General features: G+C 39.4%; 2 protein-coding genes across 9 annotated transcripts in view; one reads left to right on the forward strand and one right to left on the reverse strand.

Moving 5' to 3' along the window:
• Positions 1-1,683, forward strand: part of NRDC (nardilysin convertase) — a 113,058-nt gene extending 111,375 nt beyond the window's left edge. The window contains exons 30-31 of the mRNA XM_046028111.1: positions 838-927; positions 1,099-1,683. Of these exons, the coding sequence (XP_045884067.1) occupies positions 838-927; positions 1,099-1,296 (288 nt within the window). The 3' untranslated portion in view covers positions 1,297-1,683. The remainder of the gene's footprint in view (positions 1-837; positions 928-1,098) is intronic.
• Positions 218-18,219, reverse strand: part of OSBPL9 (oxysterol binding protein like 9) — a 180,742-nt gene continuing 162,740 nt past the window's right edge. For 7 of the 8 annotated variants that reach the window (XM_046028122.1, XM_046028115.1, XM_046028114.1 and 4 more), the window contains 12 exons: positions 16,835-16,947; positions 16,405-16,523; positions 10,927-11,012; positions 9,582-9,753; positions 8,251-8,335; positions 7,341-7,451; positions 7,006-7,069; positions 6,744-6,884; positions 5,386-5,464; positions 4,463-4,554; positions 2,949-3,084; positions 1,981-2,680 (listed from right to left, as the gene is read on the reverse strand). In XM_046028122.1, the coding sequence (XP_045884078.1) occupies positions 2,606-2,680; positions 2,949-3,084; positions 4,463-4,554; positions 5,386-5,464; positions 6,744-6,884; positions 7,006-7,069; positions 7,341-7,451; positions 8,251-8,335; positions 9,582-9,753; positions 10,927-11,012; positions 16,405-16,523; positions 16,835-16,947 (1,273 nt within the window). In that variant the 3' untranslated portion in view covers positions 1,981-2,605. Of the gene's footprint in view, positions 688-1,980; positions 2,681-2,948; positions 3,085-4,462; positions 4,555-5,385; positions 5,465-6,743; positions 6,885-7,005; positions 7,070-7,340; positions 7,452-8,250; positions 8,336-9,581; positions 9,754-10,926; positions 11,013-16,404; positions 16,524-16,834; positions 16,948-18,219 lie in introns of those variants that run through there. The other variant, XM_046028113.1, reaches the window with a different exon arrangement.

Genomic DNA, 18,219 nt, shown 5'->3' on the forward strand with positions numbered 1-18,219 from the left:
TAACACAGTTTTGAGTACAAGAGTCCTGACCCCGGGACTCCTGATTTTGAGTCACAATCAATCAATATTGTGTGGAAAAGACCAGATCCATTTTTGTATTGGTACTGTTTCTGTGTAACGTTAATTGTTTTATATATTGTTTTTATATTGAAGCTCACTACAGGATTTGTGGAGGGAAAAAGGTTTCTGCTATTTAAAAAAAATTGAGAACTTCTGATCTTTGAGCAATTCCTCTCCAGATTTATTAATTCTGGGTGTCAGGTCTTTTGACCGCTTCTGACCCAAAGTAGTAAAACCTACAAAAACAGCTCTAGGACCTGCAGTCTAGCTCTCTGATAATATAACCCTACATGATGAATTAACAAAGGACACTGAGGCAAAAGGGTGGTTTAACAAGAGGTTTCAGCCCAGCTCAAAGGTGCTCCAGTTTTCTGATCAGAAGACAAACTTCTCTTCTTCTATTTCAATTGTTACTGTATTTTCTCAGGCCAGAGTACACCTTAGCATGCACCCGAGAGGTTACTCGAAGGTGGTGGGTTTTGGCTCCATGTGTACTACTCAGCTGTAACTATAGCATCTGCTACCCTTTCTTATTTGCCAGGGTTAACTATTGCTATGAAACACAGAAAGGTGTGTCACAGAAGCTCATTTTCATCCTTCTCTGGAATGTTGAGGGCAAGCTGAAACCTGGAAGAATAAAATGATATGCTCAGGTGCTAAGCAGAACCAAAGAGATCTGCCTAGGGGGCTTGTTAGTTTAGTAACAACTTTTTCAGAAAATACACTGCTAGTCTTTTATAGCTTGCTTTCTTTCCTGTCTTCCCTTCCTCCTGTAAGATTGAAGCATTGAAGTCATTTTCAAAATCTGACCTAGTCAACTGGTTCAAGGCTCACAGAGGACCAGGAAGTAAAATGCTCAGTGTTCATGTGAGTATAGTAACTGAGCTATAGCTCTGTCCTTTCCAGAGCACCCATTCAGCCCAGTTACCATTCCTGAGTTTGGGTTGGGACTAGAGATTCTAACAGGTCTTTGCCCCTGTCTGGTCAGCATGTTTCTGGTCAGCATGTTTCTCACCTCAAGTCTCCGGCTTCTTTCAGGTTGTTGGATTTGGGAAGTATGAGCCAGAAGAGGATGGTTCCCCTTCTGGTGAGGATTCAAACTCTTCTTGTGAAGTGATGCAGCTAACCTACCTGCCATCCTCTCCTCTGCTGGTAGACTCTACCATCCCCATTACTGATATCAGGGCTTTCACATCAATACTTAACCTTCTCCCCTACCATAAAATAGTCAAATAAACTGCAGTCTCGTTGGCCTGAAGCATTGTGTATTTAAAAATGTGTTTGTATTTTATGAAGTTACACTACTACTAGTGCCATTGAATTTTTTGCACTGCCATCATAGAATTTGATTTATACCTCCTATCTCCCACATTATGACTAACAAACCAAGGGTTACTATAGCAGCTGGCAGAGAGAAAGTAGCAGGGTGTGCCAAGTGTCACCAAAAAACTTGCAGAAGCAGTTTGAGAAGAACTGGCCTGTCCTGGTTCTCTCAGATGGAGAACCTTGAGGTGCCCTGTGTAACTGATGTTTTAGTGCCTAAATGATAGGTGCTAATACATGTTTGGTTTTTTTAAAATGTATTTTTAAATAAAGATAGTTCTGTAATGCCCTTCAGAATGAGCCATTTGCTGCTGTGGCATTCTTTTTTACTTGTCTCAGTGTGGGGTGGGGATCTAAAACCCTCTTCCTAAACCCTCTAAGGCAATAAAATATTTTTGGATAAAATGTTGGGAGCCCTATGTGTGCTGTATGAGAATTCAAGGAACTCTGGAGAATAGCATGGTGGGGATAAACAGAGAACACAGAATATAAGGGAGGGTTGAGAAAAAGGATGGACCCTCCCATTTTAGGAGAGTCCTTGTGTAAAGCTACTTAGCTCCTGGATTCAAGGTTGCCAGATAAAAGAAACACAGAAAAAAAATTTGGAAAAATTACTTTATGAAGCCTTAAGAAGCACTGAGTATAATTAAATATAGTCCAGAGTTAGATACAATTTAATAATAGTCCAAAACAAAAGTTGTTATAGGTGAGGCCATGAAATTTCCCAACACTTGATTTTAATACATTGCACTAAGTTTCTAAAACAACTCAGAGGAACCAATATTTACAGTAGATGGAATATTTATGAAAAATCTGGCATCAGGTATATATGTATGTATATGTGTGTGTGTTGTGTATAGAACCCAAGATTATATGAACTAGGAACAGATGTATCTCTTAACAGCCATACTAGGTGTGCAAGGGTTAAGATCGGGATTTATAAATGCTTTTTAAAGCATGGGGTTTGGGGGGAAAAGCAGACATCTTGTTTTCAAAACCTGAAGTTTTTCTCAGGACTGAAGTCAAAATTGTAACTGCCACAGAAAAGGAAAAAAGGGAAGCTTTTCTCGCTTTAATTGTTCATCTGCATCATAAAGTCCAGTATCCCTGAGATAGGAACCACTGCAATAAGAAGGGAGTGAATAGGTTCTCCCAAAGGAAGATTGCTGCTTAATTATGCCTATTGCCCTGGTCATCAGGTGTAAACTTTGCATTTCCCAACCTAATGCTTGGCAGCACCAAGACGTTTCAATAATGGTTCATCGTAAACCCAACATTCTCCATCTTCATGAAATAACTGTAAAAGAAAGAGGGAGAATTCAGTTACTCACTTGCTTTGTATGTCTACAAATAATATCAAACTTTTTATTATTTTATGTCTTCTCCCCCTCATTACACTGAAGTGAGTTTCAGGCAGGGACCAGGGCTCACCTTGTTTGTCACTATGCTTATGTAGAAGTGGTACACTACTTCAGCATTCACTGAAATGAATGAATGTCTTACAGCACAGGGTACAGGGTGAGTAGCAGCTAGTAGGTTGGGGCAGGCTCCCCCGTCAAGCTTACCCTTGTCTCCCACTGAATTTCCTTCTCCTTCCTTTCCCGAGCTTCTGCTCTTTGTCTTTCTTCAAGCCTATGCTTGGCTTCGGTAGCTGCATCAATGTCTCTGATTTTTAAGTTGAAAGTAACATCCTTCCAAAGGCTCAAGGAAAAGAAGTCAAGGCACCGAGTATTAGATGGACAGAGGAATTAGCAAACTTGAGACTGAAAGACTAGAGCCCCACTCAATACAACATAATGCAAGTATAAGTCAAATGGCTTTAAGTGTAGTTCACAGACTGAATTTCCTTAAAGTGGTACCAAGGCACTGGACTAATGGACAGAGAAATAGAAGATTCCACTGCTAGTTTCAAAGGAAGAAAATAAAGGATGGGCAGAAAGCTGGATATATGGTACAGACAACAGAGAAGAAAACAGAACTGAAACTTGGGATTTTACTTCTGGCTGTACCTCTATCTAGCTATGCAACTTTGGGGCTTATCAGCTCACCTCTCTAGGGTGTGAGTTTCCCTTACTGTAAGTCAAAAGCGTTAGATAAGGGCAAAGACATACCATTTCAGAAAAACTCCCCTGAATAGTGAAATCTGGAGAAACAGTCTGAACAGAGAGAATAAGGATCAAGAGGTGAACGGCAGAGACTTATGGAGGTGGGAGATGTGGTTTCTTCTCAACGCCTGGAAAATGATTAACTAGGTAACTTTACAACCGAAGACACTTAAGGACCAGAGAAGTGGCCATGCCTAAAATCCCCCTGTGGTGAGGAGCAGAGCACAAATTTCTACAGATGTCCACTTACAAATACGAGCAGGCAGTCCAGCCACGCAGACTGTTAACAAGTTAGAGACAAGAGCTGGGTAATGATTTGTAAGATCCTCTTCTTTCACTTAAGAAATGCCCGAATATGCTAAACAAAGAACTTCAGTGTGTGATTCTCATCCCACTGAAAGATCCTGATTTTACTGTGGCAAATGGGAAAGGAAAAAGGTATGTCTGAAACCACTGGAAAACTGAATACCAACTAGATCTTTTGATGATAATAAGGAATTGTTTCTTCCAAGTGTGATATTGTGGCTAGTGGTTTTTAAGTCATTTTAGAGTTATATACTCGTAAGGGATGAAATTTTTTTAGAAAGTTTTTTTTGCAACAAAAGACCTTAGGTGTTTGTACACACCTCAATAGGGAACCTCACTGCCTTCTCTTATAAACCACAAAGATGATGGTAAGCCTACACACAGTGAATATTTATTATATCCCAAGCATTATATATATACTATGTGTTTATCTCATTCAGTCCTCACATCAACTGAGGTAGCTCCCACTTTAGGAAAGAAGGCAAAGAGAGGCAAGCTGACAGTAATGGTTAAAAAGCTAGTCAGTGGTGAAGCTCATATGACCCCAGGTATTCAGGATTAGTCTGTGCTCTGTTACGCTCTGCTATCATGTCTCCAAAACCCAGCCGTGCCTTTGCTTAGCCATTAGCAAGGGCATGGCGACAAGAGCTCTAGCAAAGTCCTCTTACCAGCGGGATTCATACTCATTTTGATCTTCCAACTTCCTCACTTTCTTCTTAATTATAGGCAACTTCTTGGTATCTATAAAAACTGCATTTTCCTAGAAAACAAGAGGCAGGTAGATGTTTTATTTGTTCAAACTGTTCCAGGAGGAAAAGTCAGCTCTTCCCAGAAGGCTTTAACAGATTTAATAAATCCCACACGGAAATAGTATGTGTAGACTGTGAGTTTCATATGCTACCTTCAGCTTAAAATATAGTGGTGTATCTAAGTCTTGGTAGGAGGTCAACAGAGGTTTTTAATGTGGCTATGTGCTACATGCTCAATATTAATCTCTTAGGAAAGTTAGACTCATAAACAACTAATTCTAATGTTAAACACTGAAGTGCTTCTTACATTTTAAATTCTCCAAGTCCAAAATCCAGGTCGTTTGCTCCTCCTGTTAATCCCAAACCACCTTCTTCCTACTTTAATTAGGTACTGTTTCCAAGTTTCTTGAAGTCAAGGACTATCTTACTCATTTCTGTATCCGTGGTGTCAGGCAGTAAATAAATTTCTTATAAAAAGTCAAGTTGTGTATACAAACAGTAATTAGTTTAGCACTTAAAACATACAACCCATTCTAATGAGATAGCTGTCACTAACTGGCTATTTGCTATATGCCACGCATTATTTTTATACATATATAAAATATATACGTATTTTATATGTATATTATATATTTATATTTTTTATACATATTTTTATATATACTGAGTATTCTGAGAGGAAAGGGGAAAATAAAATGACTGTATTGCTGGGGAAGAGGTGGGGAATGAAAAGATTTCCTTGAAGACATGGTATTAGAGTTGGCCTTAGTGTTTAAATTTCTGGATGAAAAGTGGCTACAATTCAATGAAGCCTACATTAAGTGTAGAATATAGGTTCTTACCCCTGTTGCATATTTTGCATACATTACACCATTCCATTCCCCTTCAACTGAGCAAAAAGACTTCTTGTCATTTGGAGAACTAAACAGAAAAGGAAACATTTCTGTTAGTCTTAAGCTGAGAACTACCAAAGAATCTGGTCAGAGCAGAACATGGAAGAGCAACTGTGAAGTCTTGGGTAAAAGCAGCTTAGTGGAACTGGATTTCCCTGAGCCAAGTGTAAGAATGAGGCCCCTAAACAAGATGCTAATGAATGCAAGATCCCATGAATAGTGGATATGAGGTGAGCAAGAGAACCCTGTGCTGGAGGTACTGGGGCCACAAAAGATGAGGGATCGTCCCTGCCCTCAAGCTGTTCACAGCCTAGTTGTGGAGACACTGCCACTGAGATTCTGGGTGGTGGGTGGTAAGTGCTATGGTGAGTTTATATGAGCAATGGAGACCAAGGGCAAAAGTGTTGAAATGAAGGTCAGAGAAGGTCTCACTTAAGGATGTAACACTGGAGACCAGGCTTTTCATCCTGAGGAAGGATCCTGAGCTCAAATGGTCCGAGGTATCCTGAGGTCCTAAGGTCAAACAATCTGACTTGCTGGTGCTGGTCTGGTTACCTTCAAGGAACATTGAGAAGCAGGCCCACCCATGCCTTTGTTCTGGACATCTGATTTCCACCATCAATTCCTGTGGTGACTTGTGCTGCTTTCTAAGCTCTGCCCATATTCTCTGACTGCAGTAATTTTTTAGATTTTACACTGATCTTTAGGTAAACTTCATCTGTGTTCATGCTCCTTCCTGCTCAAGATTTCTTTGGATGCTAATTATGCCATCCCAATTATTTCCTGGAAAGCTGGTTAACCAGTCATGTGTCTTCCATCTGCAATCCTATTCCTAACAGGGCCTCTTAGGGAAGACAAAGTCCTGCAGATTCTTCTCTTCCAGGCAGACTCTGAATCCACCCAACTGACTGTTACCCAGACAGCACAACTGTCTTCATCTGACCCTAGACAGAACCAAGCCAAGATGTGATGGCTACTGTTTTTCCTTAGGAAAGGCAAAGAAAAAAGGACTGTGAGGACTTGGGAGACAATGCAGTGGGAATCACAGGGTCTACTATACAGACTGGCCCATGATCTGCATTAGCTGGCAATCTGGTAAGACTCCTCTCAGGTTCCTAGGAAGGAAATCCCAACAATGAATGATTTCTGTTCTAAACCGAGATTTTAGGTCTCCTGATAAGGAATTTCAGGAAGAGACATACAGGATGTGAAACAAGTTGACAAAGACAAAACCATTAAAACAGTTAATTCCTCCTAATCAAAGTATTTCAGAGAAGAGAACAGAAGCAGAAAAACAAAATACCTACAAAATCTCAGCAGTGATTCTGTGCTTCTTGCCCCCATAGAAAGGTTTAGTGTGGAAGACGATATTTGCACTATAGCCGGTTTTGGAACAACTGATGTTGCATTCTCCGCCTAGTTCCACCCAGGGCACTGTGAGGATAGACCTGCAAAACCAAGAGTGCAGGTAAGGCTGCCAGTTCAGAGGAGAGAAAGGAGGGGTGTAGCTTAAGGAACAGCAGGTTCTGCTGCCAGCTGATCCGAGGAAATGGACATAGCTCTACTTACCTTCCATAACCATTGGGGAATGTGAGAATATAATGTTCATCATAATCTAGACAGGAGACACAGCCTGTGGAGAGAAGGGATAGAATCTCTGATGAGCATAAGGCTTTACTGTCTGGATGCTGGTTACTCCAGGATACTCCAATTTAGGGAAAAATCAATCCTGCACCCTCTCACCTCTCACCTCTGTTCTCCTCCCCCATACACATGCTTATAGGCAAACAATGACATATAGTCTGGCTTTCTTGGTGCCATTTCCCCTCACTAGACAAGGGTCCGGCACATATTACAATAAAATTCTATTAACACTCTAGTCCACCCAATGCTCAGAGACTTACCCTGCCCTATGTTGTGCACCCCAATCGACATCCCAAGGAATTTTGATTTGGTCCAGATATGAGCATTGAATTGTATCTTCTTGTTAAAACACTCAGCATAAAAGGCTGAAACTGAACAGAAATTGTTTTCAATTAGTGAACTACACAGCTATAGTCACCTCTCCAACTCAACCTGGAGTAAGAACAGGCTTCATAGGGAAAATCCTGGTGTTCCTCAAAGAACAGCTTCAAATGAGGCCAAGAAGGACGTTAACTGCCTTTTATACCCTTTCTCCCAATGCAAGCACAACTTAGGACCATTCTGCCAGGAACTTCCCTGAATCATGAGGGAAACAATCCTGGAGGCTTAAAATCTTCTGGTCAGCAAGCATGTTCTTGCCCCACCCCAAGCTAGGCCCATCCACTATATCCAGTCTAACATTGTTGAGCAAATAAGACATTAAAGATATGCATTCTCTCCACTATGTAAAGAACATACTGTGTAGAAACTACATCTCATTTATATAAACTCAAAATTGCTGAGGTCTCTATAGCACAGCTCGTTATACGTGTGATTTTAGAAGGACAAGTTAGTTTTCCACATCCCTGCTTTTTACACAAAGCTAATCAATGGAACAGAACCTTTGGCACTGACACAAGAAAGAAGGAACCAATTTTCATAAGGTTAGAAAGATGTAAGGATTAAAAACCATAAAATCCATACTATAGTATGGATAGTATCCATACTCAGCTATGGAACTTTTGTGTTTTTTATTATTTTTTAAAAGTAGGTCCATGCCCAACTCTGAGATCAAGAATTGCATGCTCTACCAACTGAGTCACCCAGGTGCCACAGCTTTGGAGCTTTTAATGACCCTCTTTAGACAAAACAGTTTGAGAATGGATGGTGCAAAGGAGCTCTGTAACTTACTGGGTGGATGATGGGAAACCTGTTCAGCCACAAATGTCACACAGTTTTTGGAAACCCAGGGAACTGGTCCTTCTGAAACTAGCTCCTGTAAGCAAATATAACATTTTCTTTTGTCGTGGAAACAGAAGTGACACTGTGGATAATCTAACAATTGGAGTCTCTGCACCTCCCATGGTGGTTAACTATTCCTTCCTCCACACGCCCAAACCACCTTATACGTAACTTTCATTACGGCACTTAATTTCACTACTAGAATTACAGCTTTGTGTCTGTCTCCCTTCACTAGACCTCCCTGACCGCAAGCATTAAGTGCCTAACCCAGGGCCAGGCATGGCACAGATGACAGTCACTTTTCAGTCTGCCAAATGAGTAAGAAGAGACACATTATACTGCCTTGTCTTCAATAAGGACCACATGTAATGAGTCACACAGAAAGGGAGAAATATGGAGAGTTCATGGTCTGCTCAGAGGCTATTACGTGCCAGGCACTATGGGCTAGGGCCTCTCTACATTTGCTTGAGTCTTCCTTATTCAACATCTTCCTCAAACCAATCTCTAGATGTTGGGGCCCGGAGAACTCAGGTCTGGGTTATCTACTCTTCTCCAGGCATGCTGTCTTACTAGCTAAGTGTACCTGGTTCCAGTGCTTTAAATGCCATCTAAATATACTGATATCTCTAAAAGTCCCATTTCTATCCTAGACTTCTCCCTTTAACTCCAGACTCTTAAAAATTCTGACTCTCTACTTGTCAACTCCACTTACATGTATATGTAACTCATACTTCATATTTCCAATTAGAGTTCTTGATTTTTCCTTCTCTGAATCTAATTTTTTTTCCTTTTTTGTAAACGGCATCAACGAACTGCTGAAGCCCACATGAAGCGTTCATCTGTCACCTTTCTTTTACCTCCCCTGGCCACCTATAAGTACTACCTCCACAATATAGTGTGAATCAACAATGTGTCTTCTGGAATAATGCCCAAACTTCCTCAGCTATATTCTTGGTTCTATTTTTGCCCCTTTCTGATTTATTTTTCACAAAATCATTACAGTGATTTTTTTTAAAACAAAAATGCAATCCTGGTAAGCCACAAAATTACCATTACAGCCCACAAGGCTTTGCATGACATGATCCCTGAATCTTACCTCATGCCACTCCTTTCCTGCTCACTATTATCTAGAGGATGTTGACCTAACAATTCTGTTCTTCTGGGGGTGCTGCACATCTTTTGATTACTACCCTTTACCATTATTATATGCCCCCAAATAAAATAAAATCTTGAATCAGTATGCAATTCAATATCACTAAAAACATCAGTGCAGAACTTACTGTGTTCTCTTCAGTATCATTTGGCAATGTCCAGTGACACTGAAAGATTTCACCTAAAATGGGGTTGTATGGCTTTTTGGCAACCGATCCTTTCCTTCCTGCGTGAAAGGCGGAGAGGTACCATTTCACAACCTGAACCATTCGATCTCTGGCATCCTTCTGGTCACTAATGCTGCAAGGCAGAAATACAAAATTTAATGTTTTGCTTTCTGACAGGACACAAGCTGATGCTGCACTCCTTCACATGGTCCACTATAAGCCAGGCAGAGAGGACCCAGGACCAAGAGTTTTTAAAACTGAGACATAATATACATGATTAAACACACTAGTCTTAAGTGTTTGGCTTGATGAATCTGATAAATGTATAGTTAATTAACCTGAATGACATAGGTTTAAACTGTGATTCCTCTTACATGTGGATATTTTTTGATAAATGAAGTACTGGAAATATATTTTTCCTTATGATTTTAATTTTTTCTCTAGCTTACTTCATTGTAAGAATACAACATATAACACATGTAACATACAAAAATATGTTAATACTGTTTGTGTTAGCAGCAAGGTTCCCAGTAGGCTATTATTAGTGAAGTTGTGGGGGAGTCAAAGGTACAGATTTTTGCCTACATGGGAGGTAAGCACCCCAAAGCCCCACGCTGTTCGAGGGTCAACTGTATACCAGCATTAGTCAATGTGTCCACCCATTGTGAAACCTCAAAGTGATTTGTATCTGGCTCCAGTAAACCACAGTCTAAGGCCAAGGAATGTAATAAGAGAAAATGGATTGTAACACCCTGCTATAAGGAAAAATGTCCTGCTACCACTGAAAAGCAATGTGAACTCACCTCCGTGTAAATCAGTGCTAACTTTACTTTCCTTTTGCATACATATATACTTACTACTGCAAGCTAATATTTAAAAGTTATGAGTCAGTCTGTAATCTGGACACTAGACTACCAGCTCCTCAAGGGCAGACACTGACTTTTTTTTTTCCCCCTGGCAAATGCCAGGTGCTTCAGAAAGGTTTGCTAAATTCAGATAACTGAATTTGTTGGGATAAAGTATAAACAGTGATTACCAATCCCTGGATCACGTAAGTTCCAGCCTTGGCTTTATAAGTACCAGCTACCTACTAATGGGCTCTCAAGATTTTTTAGTGTCTAACTTGATTGCTTAACATCACTACCATATAACCTAAGCAAATAGGCATCTGATATAAACAAAGTTTTAATACCTTTTCCTAGAAATATCTGAAAGGTAAAAGGAAAAAAAGGAATCCATCTATTCTGTACAAAGAGAAAGCTACTGAGTAACATCTTAAAAACTGGAAACTACAGTGTTCAAATACCTCACAAACAGGTCCGGATGTGCAAAAAAGTCTGCATACATTTCTAAAAGAGATCTTCTTTCAAGAATGAATGTTGGAAGAACTACCTGAAAAACATACACATTTGACCCTTGAGGATCAAATTCCACTACAGATAAACAGATTGCTGAATTGCTTTAAAAAACACAGAAATAAAAACCCCCAAACCCCAAAATCTCATTCCGATTGATCACGGTATACCCACCACGTACTGCCCAGGCATGCTTCTGATACCCACTTCCCAAACTATTCTGATTCAGAAATGCCCATTAACCTGCCCAACAGATGGGAAATAAAGAACAGATTTTGAACATTCAGATGTCACTTTCTTTGTGCAATCTCCCTAAAGCTCCTGAATCAGAATAACAATGACAAATGATACTCAGTAGCTACCCTCTGATGCCTACACACATTATGTTACAACAATCCTGTTCTGAAGAAACTATTATGTCTATTTTACAGTCAAGAAAAATGAAGCTCAAAGAAAATGAGAAATTTTTTCACTGCTCTGTACTGATGTGGAATTCCGTACTGAATCTCTGCACTTTCTAATGTTGCTTCTCTATTAATCATTAGTTGTATTAGGCAATTTACCTACTTATGCAACTGTCTTCTCAAATAAACGATCTCCAAGAATGTGAGGACTACACTTACACATGCATTCATGACTACTATTACACAGCAAGAGATTTTTAAATGAGCACTAAAGGAAGAAAAAAGAGAATAAAGATGGGAATCCATCTGAACTCTTTCTACTACGGGGCTGACCCCAGGAAGAAAAATGTTGAGGGCCTAGGAATGTGGCAGAGGAGAAAAAAATAGTAAACTGGAATATGGAAAGAAGGAATGAGAAAGATTAGGAGCAACCAATTAAAAAGAGAAGTATTTCATTAGGAAATGAAATAACAGTTTCTGAAATGTCTATCAGATTATAAATTATTCATTATGGAGCACCACAGTAAACAAAAATTTCCTTAAATTTAGTAATTACGGTGCATCTACTATATTCAAAATCCTGTGTTAAATGTTGTGGACAAGGCAAAGGTAAAGATGAGAGAATACCATCAGTACTTAAATTTTAAGTGGAATACTGGGGCGCCTGGGTGGCTCGGTCAGTTAAGTACCTAACCCTTGGTTTCGGCTCAGGTCATGATCTCAGAGTCGTGGGATCAAGCCTCCATCAGGTTCCATGCTCAGCACAGAGTCTGCATGAGATTCTTCCCCATTCCCTCCCTTTCTATCCTTCCCCCCACTCAGCTCATGCATGTACCCTCTCTGAAGAAATAAATCTTAAAAAAAAAAAAAAAAAAATCTTTAGATGGAATGTGACAAATGTACAAGAGATGTTTGAAGTGTCCTGGAAGTTCAGGAAAGGGAAAGATCATGTTCTGCTGGAGGACCAGAATGAAGGCAGAGCTGGGAAATGATTCAATGAGGTGGCACTAGAGAAAGTCTTAGGTAAGAGTATGGCTGTAACGGAGGAGAAAACAGAAGAACAAGACATGGACATCGCGGAGGGGGGGGGTGAGGCAGAGAAAGGAAATACGTGTGACAGGGAATTACCAGTGGACCACTATGGCTGGGTATATAAAGACTACGTAAGAGACTGACTGAAGGAACACAGCTTAGAAAAGGACACTGTGGCTCTAACATTTAGAATATTTATAGTAAGACTCCAGAGTTTACATTTTAAGTAAACTGTTTCCTATGTATGTTTTCTTCCTATGTATGTTCATAATCTAATATGGTTAGACTGGTAGGTAAGCTTACGTGCTGACTTGGTGCAACGAACTTACGACTCTTCAACAGAGAAATTAAAAATGCCAAGAAAGAATGCTGAATAACAAAACAGGGGTCCTTTTTTTTTTTTTTTTTTTTTTGAGAGGGGAAAGAGCATCCAAGCAGGCTTCACCCACGGCACAGATCCAGACACAGAACTCAATCTCATGACCCTGAGATAATAGCTGGCCAAAATCAAGAGTTGGATGCTGAAACGACTCAGCCAGTGAGGCACCCCAGAAGTAAATACTTTTAATATATAAAAAGCTCTTAAAAGAAAAGATAAAGATTATTATTACCAGCAGAAAAATGGACGAAAGAACTGAACAGGCAATTCAAAAAGAAGAAATGGCCAAAAACCAAAATTTGATATGTAATAAAAAGATGATTTTCCTCCCTACTTAAAAAATTTTCCTGAGAACTCCCATTCAACAGATTACCTTCAATGTTTTTAGCACTACACTGATACCAGCCATCACGTCAAGTAAATGGAACAGGGCTAGATTGTCTTCGACCTGGGTTCAAATACTTACTTTTGCTGCCACTTCATGTAAGGAGGCCCTGGAAAATGAACTCGACATCCCTAGGTTTGTGTAAAAGGAGGATAATCCCATGCCCTGCTTATATCTTAAAACTACTCTGAAGAAAAAAAAAACAAAAACACAAAACTACTTTGAAGACCAAGTGAGGTAAATGGGACGTGACTTTATAGTACTTCCAAACACTACAAAGTGCTTGGGAAATAACTTTAAAAAGTATCTGAGGTGAGAAGATACATTTTATAAATAGGAGAATGAGATAAAAACTTATGGCACTGTCAAGCAGAGAAAGACAATTGTCGTATGGTTTCAACTTAAATGTGGAACATAAGGAATAGAACAGAGGACCTTAGGGGAAGGGAGGGAAAATGCACTGGGGAAAAAAATCAGAGAGGGCAACAAACCATGAGAGGCTCTGGACTCTGGGAAACAAACTGAGGATTACAGAAGAGGGGTGGAGGGATGGGGCAACCAAGTGATAGGTATTAAGGAGGACACGTGTTGTGATGAGCACTGGGTGTATACCAACTAATGAATCATTGAACACTACATCAAATACTAATGATGTACTTATACAGTGAACATAAAAAAATTATTGTATTATTGTAATACTCTGGAATGCATTAAAGGCATCAAGATTTCAGAATCTGTTAGCAACCACAGCCCTTTGTGCCAGTAAAGATTTCTAAAATAGCTAATTTTTAACATTTTTGGTAAAAAAAATTGTATCTTTCATAATATAACAAGTTTATAGTGTCTATGGACCAAATATAGATTATCTGGCAGAGAAAACTATGTGAGGCAAGATTTACAAAACTGATTATGGCAGACACTTTTGGTTGCCTATGCACAACCCTGCTTCATCCTTAGTAACAGAATTCTGATTCAGTTCAGGTTCAGGCTCTAGGTAGCCATGAGGGTCACAGATCTCACGGGGTGAATGTGATTAATCTGTATCATTTAACCTCCCTTGCTAGTGACTGGCTCAGGTGTGGGCACACACATAGCTCTGGCCAACGAGATTCACTTGAAAGTCTGAGGGACCAGGAGGCCTGTGTAGCTCAGTTGGTTAAGTGTTTATTGCTCCCCTTGCTTGTGCTGTCAAATAAATAAATAAAATCTTTAAAAAAAAAAAAAAAAAAGGAAGTCTGGGTGCCTGGGTGGCTCAGTGGGTAGAACCTCTGCCTTCACTCAGGTCATGGTCTCAGGGTCCTGGGATCAAGCCCCGCGTTGGGCTCTCTGCTTAGCAGGGAGCCTGCTTCCCCTTCCCCCCCCCCCCACCCCCGGTTGCTGTTCTTGCTACTTATGAACTCTGTCAAAAATAAAAAAAAAAATAAAAGGAAGTCTGAGGGGCCACTTCAGGAGAAGACCATCCTTCCCTAACAACAACAACAAATCCATGAAAAGAAATTATTTTTCTGCCTCTTGACATTATTTGCCTAAGGATGGCATGACTGGAAGTGTGACACCCATTTTGCAATGACAAGAAGACAAGCCTGAATGTGAAAGTCAATATGGAAGTACAGAGAGTTTCTTTTTAACACACAACTGATTGAATTAATCAGTCCCACAACTACTCTACTTCTAGCCTTCTCATTGCATGAAATAAACCTGGTATTGTTCAAGTTATCTTCTGATGAGTCTTCCATTACTAAAGACCAAAACTGACCATGGTGGAAGATACTGAATAGAAATATTTAGATGTCAACATCTAAAATTAAGCTCTAACTTACAAATCTGAAGTAATAATCCTGCTCTAATAAATGCAATCTAATGATCACTGAAAAAGTTCTGGGACAAACCTAGAACATTCCTGCCAAGTACGCTGGATTCCACAAATAAATGCTAGCCTTGTGTTTCTGTTCTCAGTTAGATTTGAGGTAAAGGGTTTGATTACAGACACTTATTAGAAATTATCATGGATTAGTTTTTTTTTCCTCAGTAGCCCTCTAAATCCAAAACCAAAATAAAGCTGACTGATGTCAAAGACTATCTAGCACTGTATTTGATTTAGTCATAACAAAAGTGAGAATCCTAATTTTACTAACTTACTAAAGCCAGACAGAATAACAATCTAACCAAGATGAAAGTTAAAGACCTGTAGCTCAGGTCTTTAAGATGAGACATGGAAGTAAAAAGATTGGATTTTGAGATCACAGACCATACTAGAATCTGTTTTGCCAGTTACTAGGACTCAGCCAAGTTACTCAGCCTCTATGAGTTTTAGTTTCCTCATCCATAAAATCTTAACAGTAACACCTCTGCAGAGCTGTGAGATAAGTACAAGGATGAGGTTTCCAGCACAGTGGTGAGATAAATAATAGGCACCCATATATTCTAGTCTCCTAACTTAACAGGGCATTCTGTTTAGAGAACTAAGTTTAAATTCAAATTCAAATTCATTGTGTGGCTCACTGTGTGTCATACCATTTCTCATTTACTACCTGTTCCAATCCTTAACAACCCTGTGAAGTGGCCACTGTATGTCCATCTTTTTTTTTTTTTTTAAGATTTTATTTATTTATTTGACAGAGAGAGATCACAAGTAGGCAGAGAGGCAGGCAGAGAGAGAGAGAGAGGGAAGCAGGCTCCCTGCTGAGCAGAGAGCCCGATGCGGGACTCGATCCCAGGACCCCGAGATCATGACCTGAGCTGAAGGCAGCGGCTTAACCCACTGAGCCACCCAGGCGCCCCTGTATGTCCATCTTACATGAGAAAAATAAAGAACAAAGAGGAAGGGACTGCTTAAGGTTACACGGCTTGGTGATAGCAGACAGAGGATGTAAACACAGGTCCCCTAAGCCCAAGATTTCAGAACTCTGTTCGTTTTGATTCTGGGCACACTATACTGCTTAAGGTTTTATCTGTAACTACTAATCAAACTCAACATTATTCTTTGTTTGCCCCCAAGAAAACCCAAATCTAATTCATATTATCCACATATACTGTATTTCTATGAATTCTAGTTTACATATTTCATCCATTTATAAAAATTCTCAGTTTATTCATTTCCATGTATATTAAAATACAAGTGTAACAGAGCTTATGTCATTATGCTACATTTGTAAGCCACATTCACTGTACAATCACTGAGAATCCACACGTACACGTTAAGACTTACAGCAAATGCCAAATTTCTTACCTTAGTAAGATCCATTCCAAGCCTAACCTGCGACAAGAGATGCATGATAACGCTTTTGTGCTCTTCCACCGACCCTGCCTCCCCTTCATCATCTCTATCATCATGTGAGTCGAAAAGGTCTAAAATAAAACAGATCTGCTTAGACTGGTATTAAATTGGGCCAATATGTGGATGCTACCAGTGCTACAAATCTTTTTTTCAAACAAAATGTTTTTAAGAGAAAGAGTTACATCGGGGGCACCCGGGTGGCTCAGTTAGTTAAGCGTCTGCCTTTAGCTCTGGTCATCCTGGGATTGGGCCCCTCATCGGGCTCCCTGCTCAGCAGGAAGACTGCTCCTCCCTCTCCTACTTCCCCTACATTTCTCTGTGTCAAGTAAATAAATAAAATCTTTAAAAAAAAAAAAAGGTTAAATTCTCCAAGGTCACTTACCAGCATCACTTGTTCCATTGGACATGGAAGAATTAAGTGACTCTGTGGTATCTGGGCGCTTTAGACTATTTCCTGAACTGCTGTGTGTCAAGACTGAGGCAGATCCAGAGGAACTTAAAAAAAAAAAAAAAAACCAAAAGGCAGTAATTATCTTCTTAAGCCTTTTAAGAAAGCAATTCAGTCCTAGTAAGACATTAACCTATAAATCTATCTGAAACTAATACAGGCAGACAGATGGCAGAAGCAAGCTAGACTTACAGTGAGCTGGTCACACACACACACACACTTTCCAACAGACACACACACACACTTTCCAACACACACACACACACACACAACTTTCCAACTCCCTGTCACCCTCATTCTGAGACTGTAAAGTGTGATGACTGTTTCTTGTCTTGTGCTTTTTGCATAGTGTGTGCTCAACCAAGCCATGCTGAAAGGTTATCAAAAATTAGTAAGAGTTTTGCTTCTGCAACTAAGTTTAAAACTAGAGTTCATTTTCTTGTCACATTACTTTGCATAAAATTACATATTACCTCTCGGCAACAATTTCTAGAATCTGAAAAATTGCCAAGTCTATTACTTAAGTCTCAAAAGATGTTGTGTCTATATTTTTGAGATCCTTTGATAAAAGCCCACAATGGTATTTAACATTCTTCCCAGTCATTTAAAAATTGTATCTGAAATTACAAAATAAAAAAGCATGGTAATTTTTTAAAAGTTAATTTATGATAACTGAAATTATGAGCTAATTAATAGGTTTAAACAAAGCTTCCTCTCTTATAGTACCTGTAATCGTAACTCACCCAGGATTACTTGTGTATTAATAAAATAATCAAAGGCATACAGTTCACTTAACTGTAAAAAGAAAGCCCAATTTTTCACACTGCAGATTATTATTTATAAAAGAGTACACATATAACCAGTTTTTGTGAAAAATTTATGGATGTAAAGCCTATTATATATTCTAATTTGAACACACTTTGCCCTAATTACTTACCTTCTCTTGATTTTTTATTTAATAATAAACTGATTTTTTTTTTGGAGTTTTTCATAGCAAAACTAAGTAGGAAGTATAGAATTCCCATGTACCCTTTCTCCCCATACATGTACAACATCTCTCCCATACCATCACCAGTCTGCACCAAAGTGGTACACTAGTAACAACTCATGAACCTACAGCAGCACATTATTCTCTGACTCAAAGTCCACAGTTTACATTAGGGTTCACTCTCGGTGGTGGACATCCTATGAACTTTGCCAAATTCACCACTATAGTATTGTAGAGAATAGTTTCCCTACCCAAAAAAATCTGTGCTCCAACATATATTAGAACATTAAAATACTAGAACATCCTAATATTAAAATATTAGATCAATATG

Source organism: Meles meles, chromosome 1 (assembly GCF_922984935.1).
Source record: "Meles meles chromosome 1, mMelMel3.1 paternal haplotype, whole genome shotgun sequence".
NCBI classification, from domain to species: Eukaryota; Metazoa; Chordata; class Mammalia; order Carnivora; family Mustelidae; genus Meles; species Meles meles.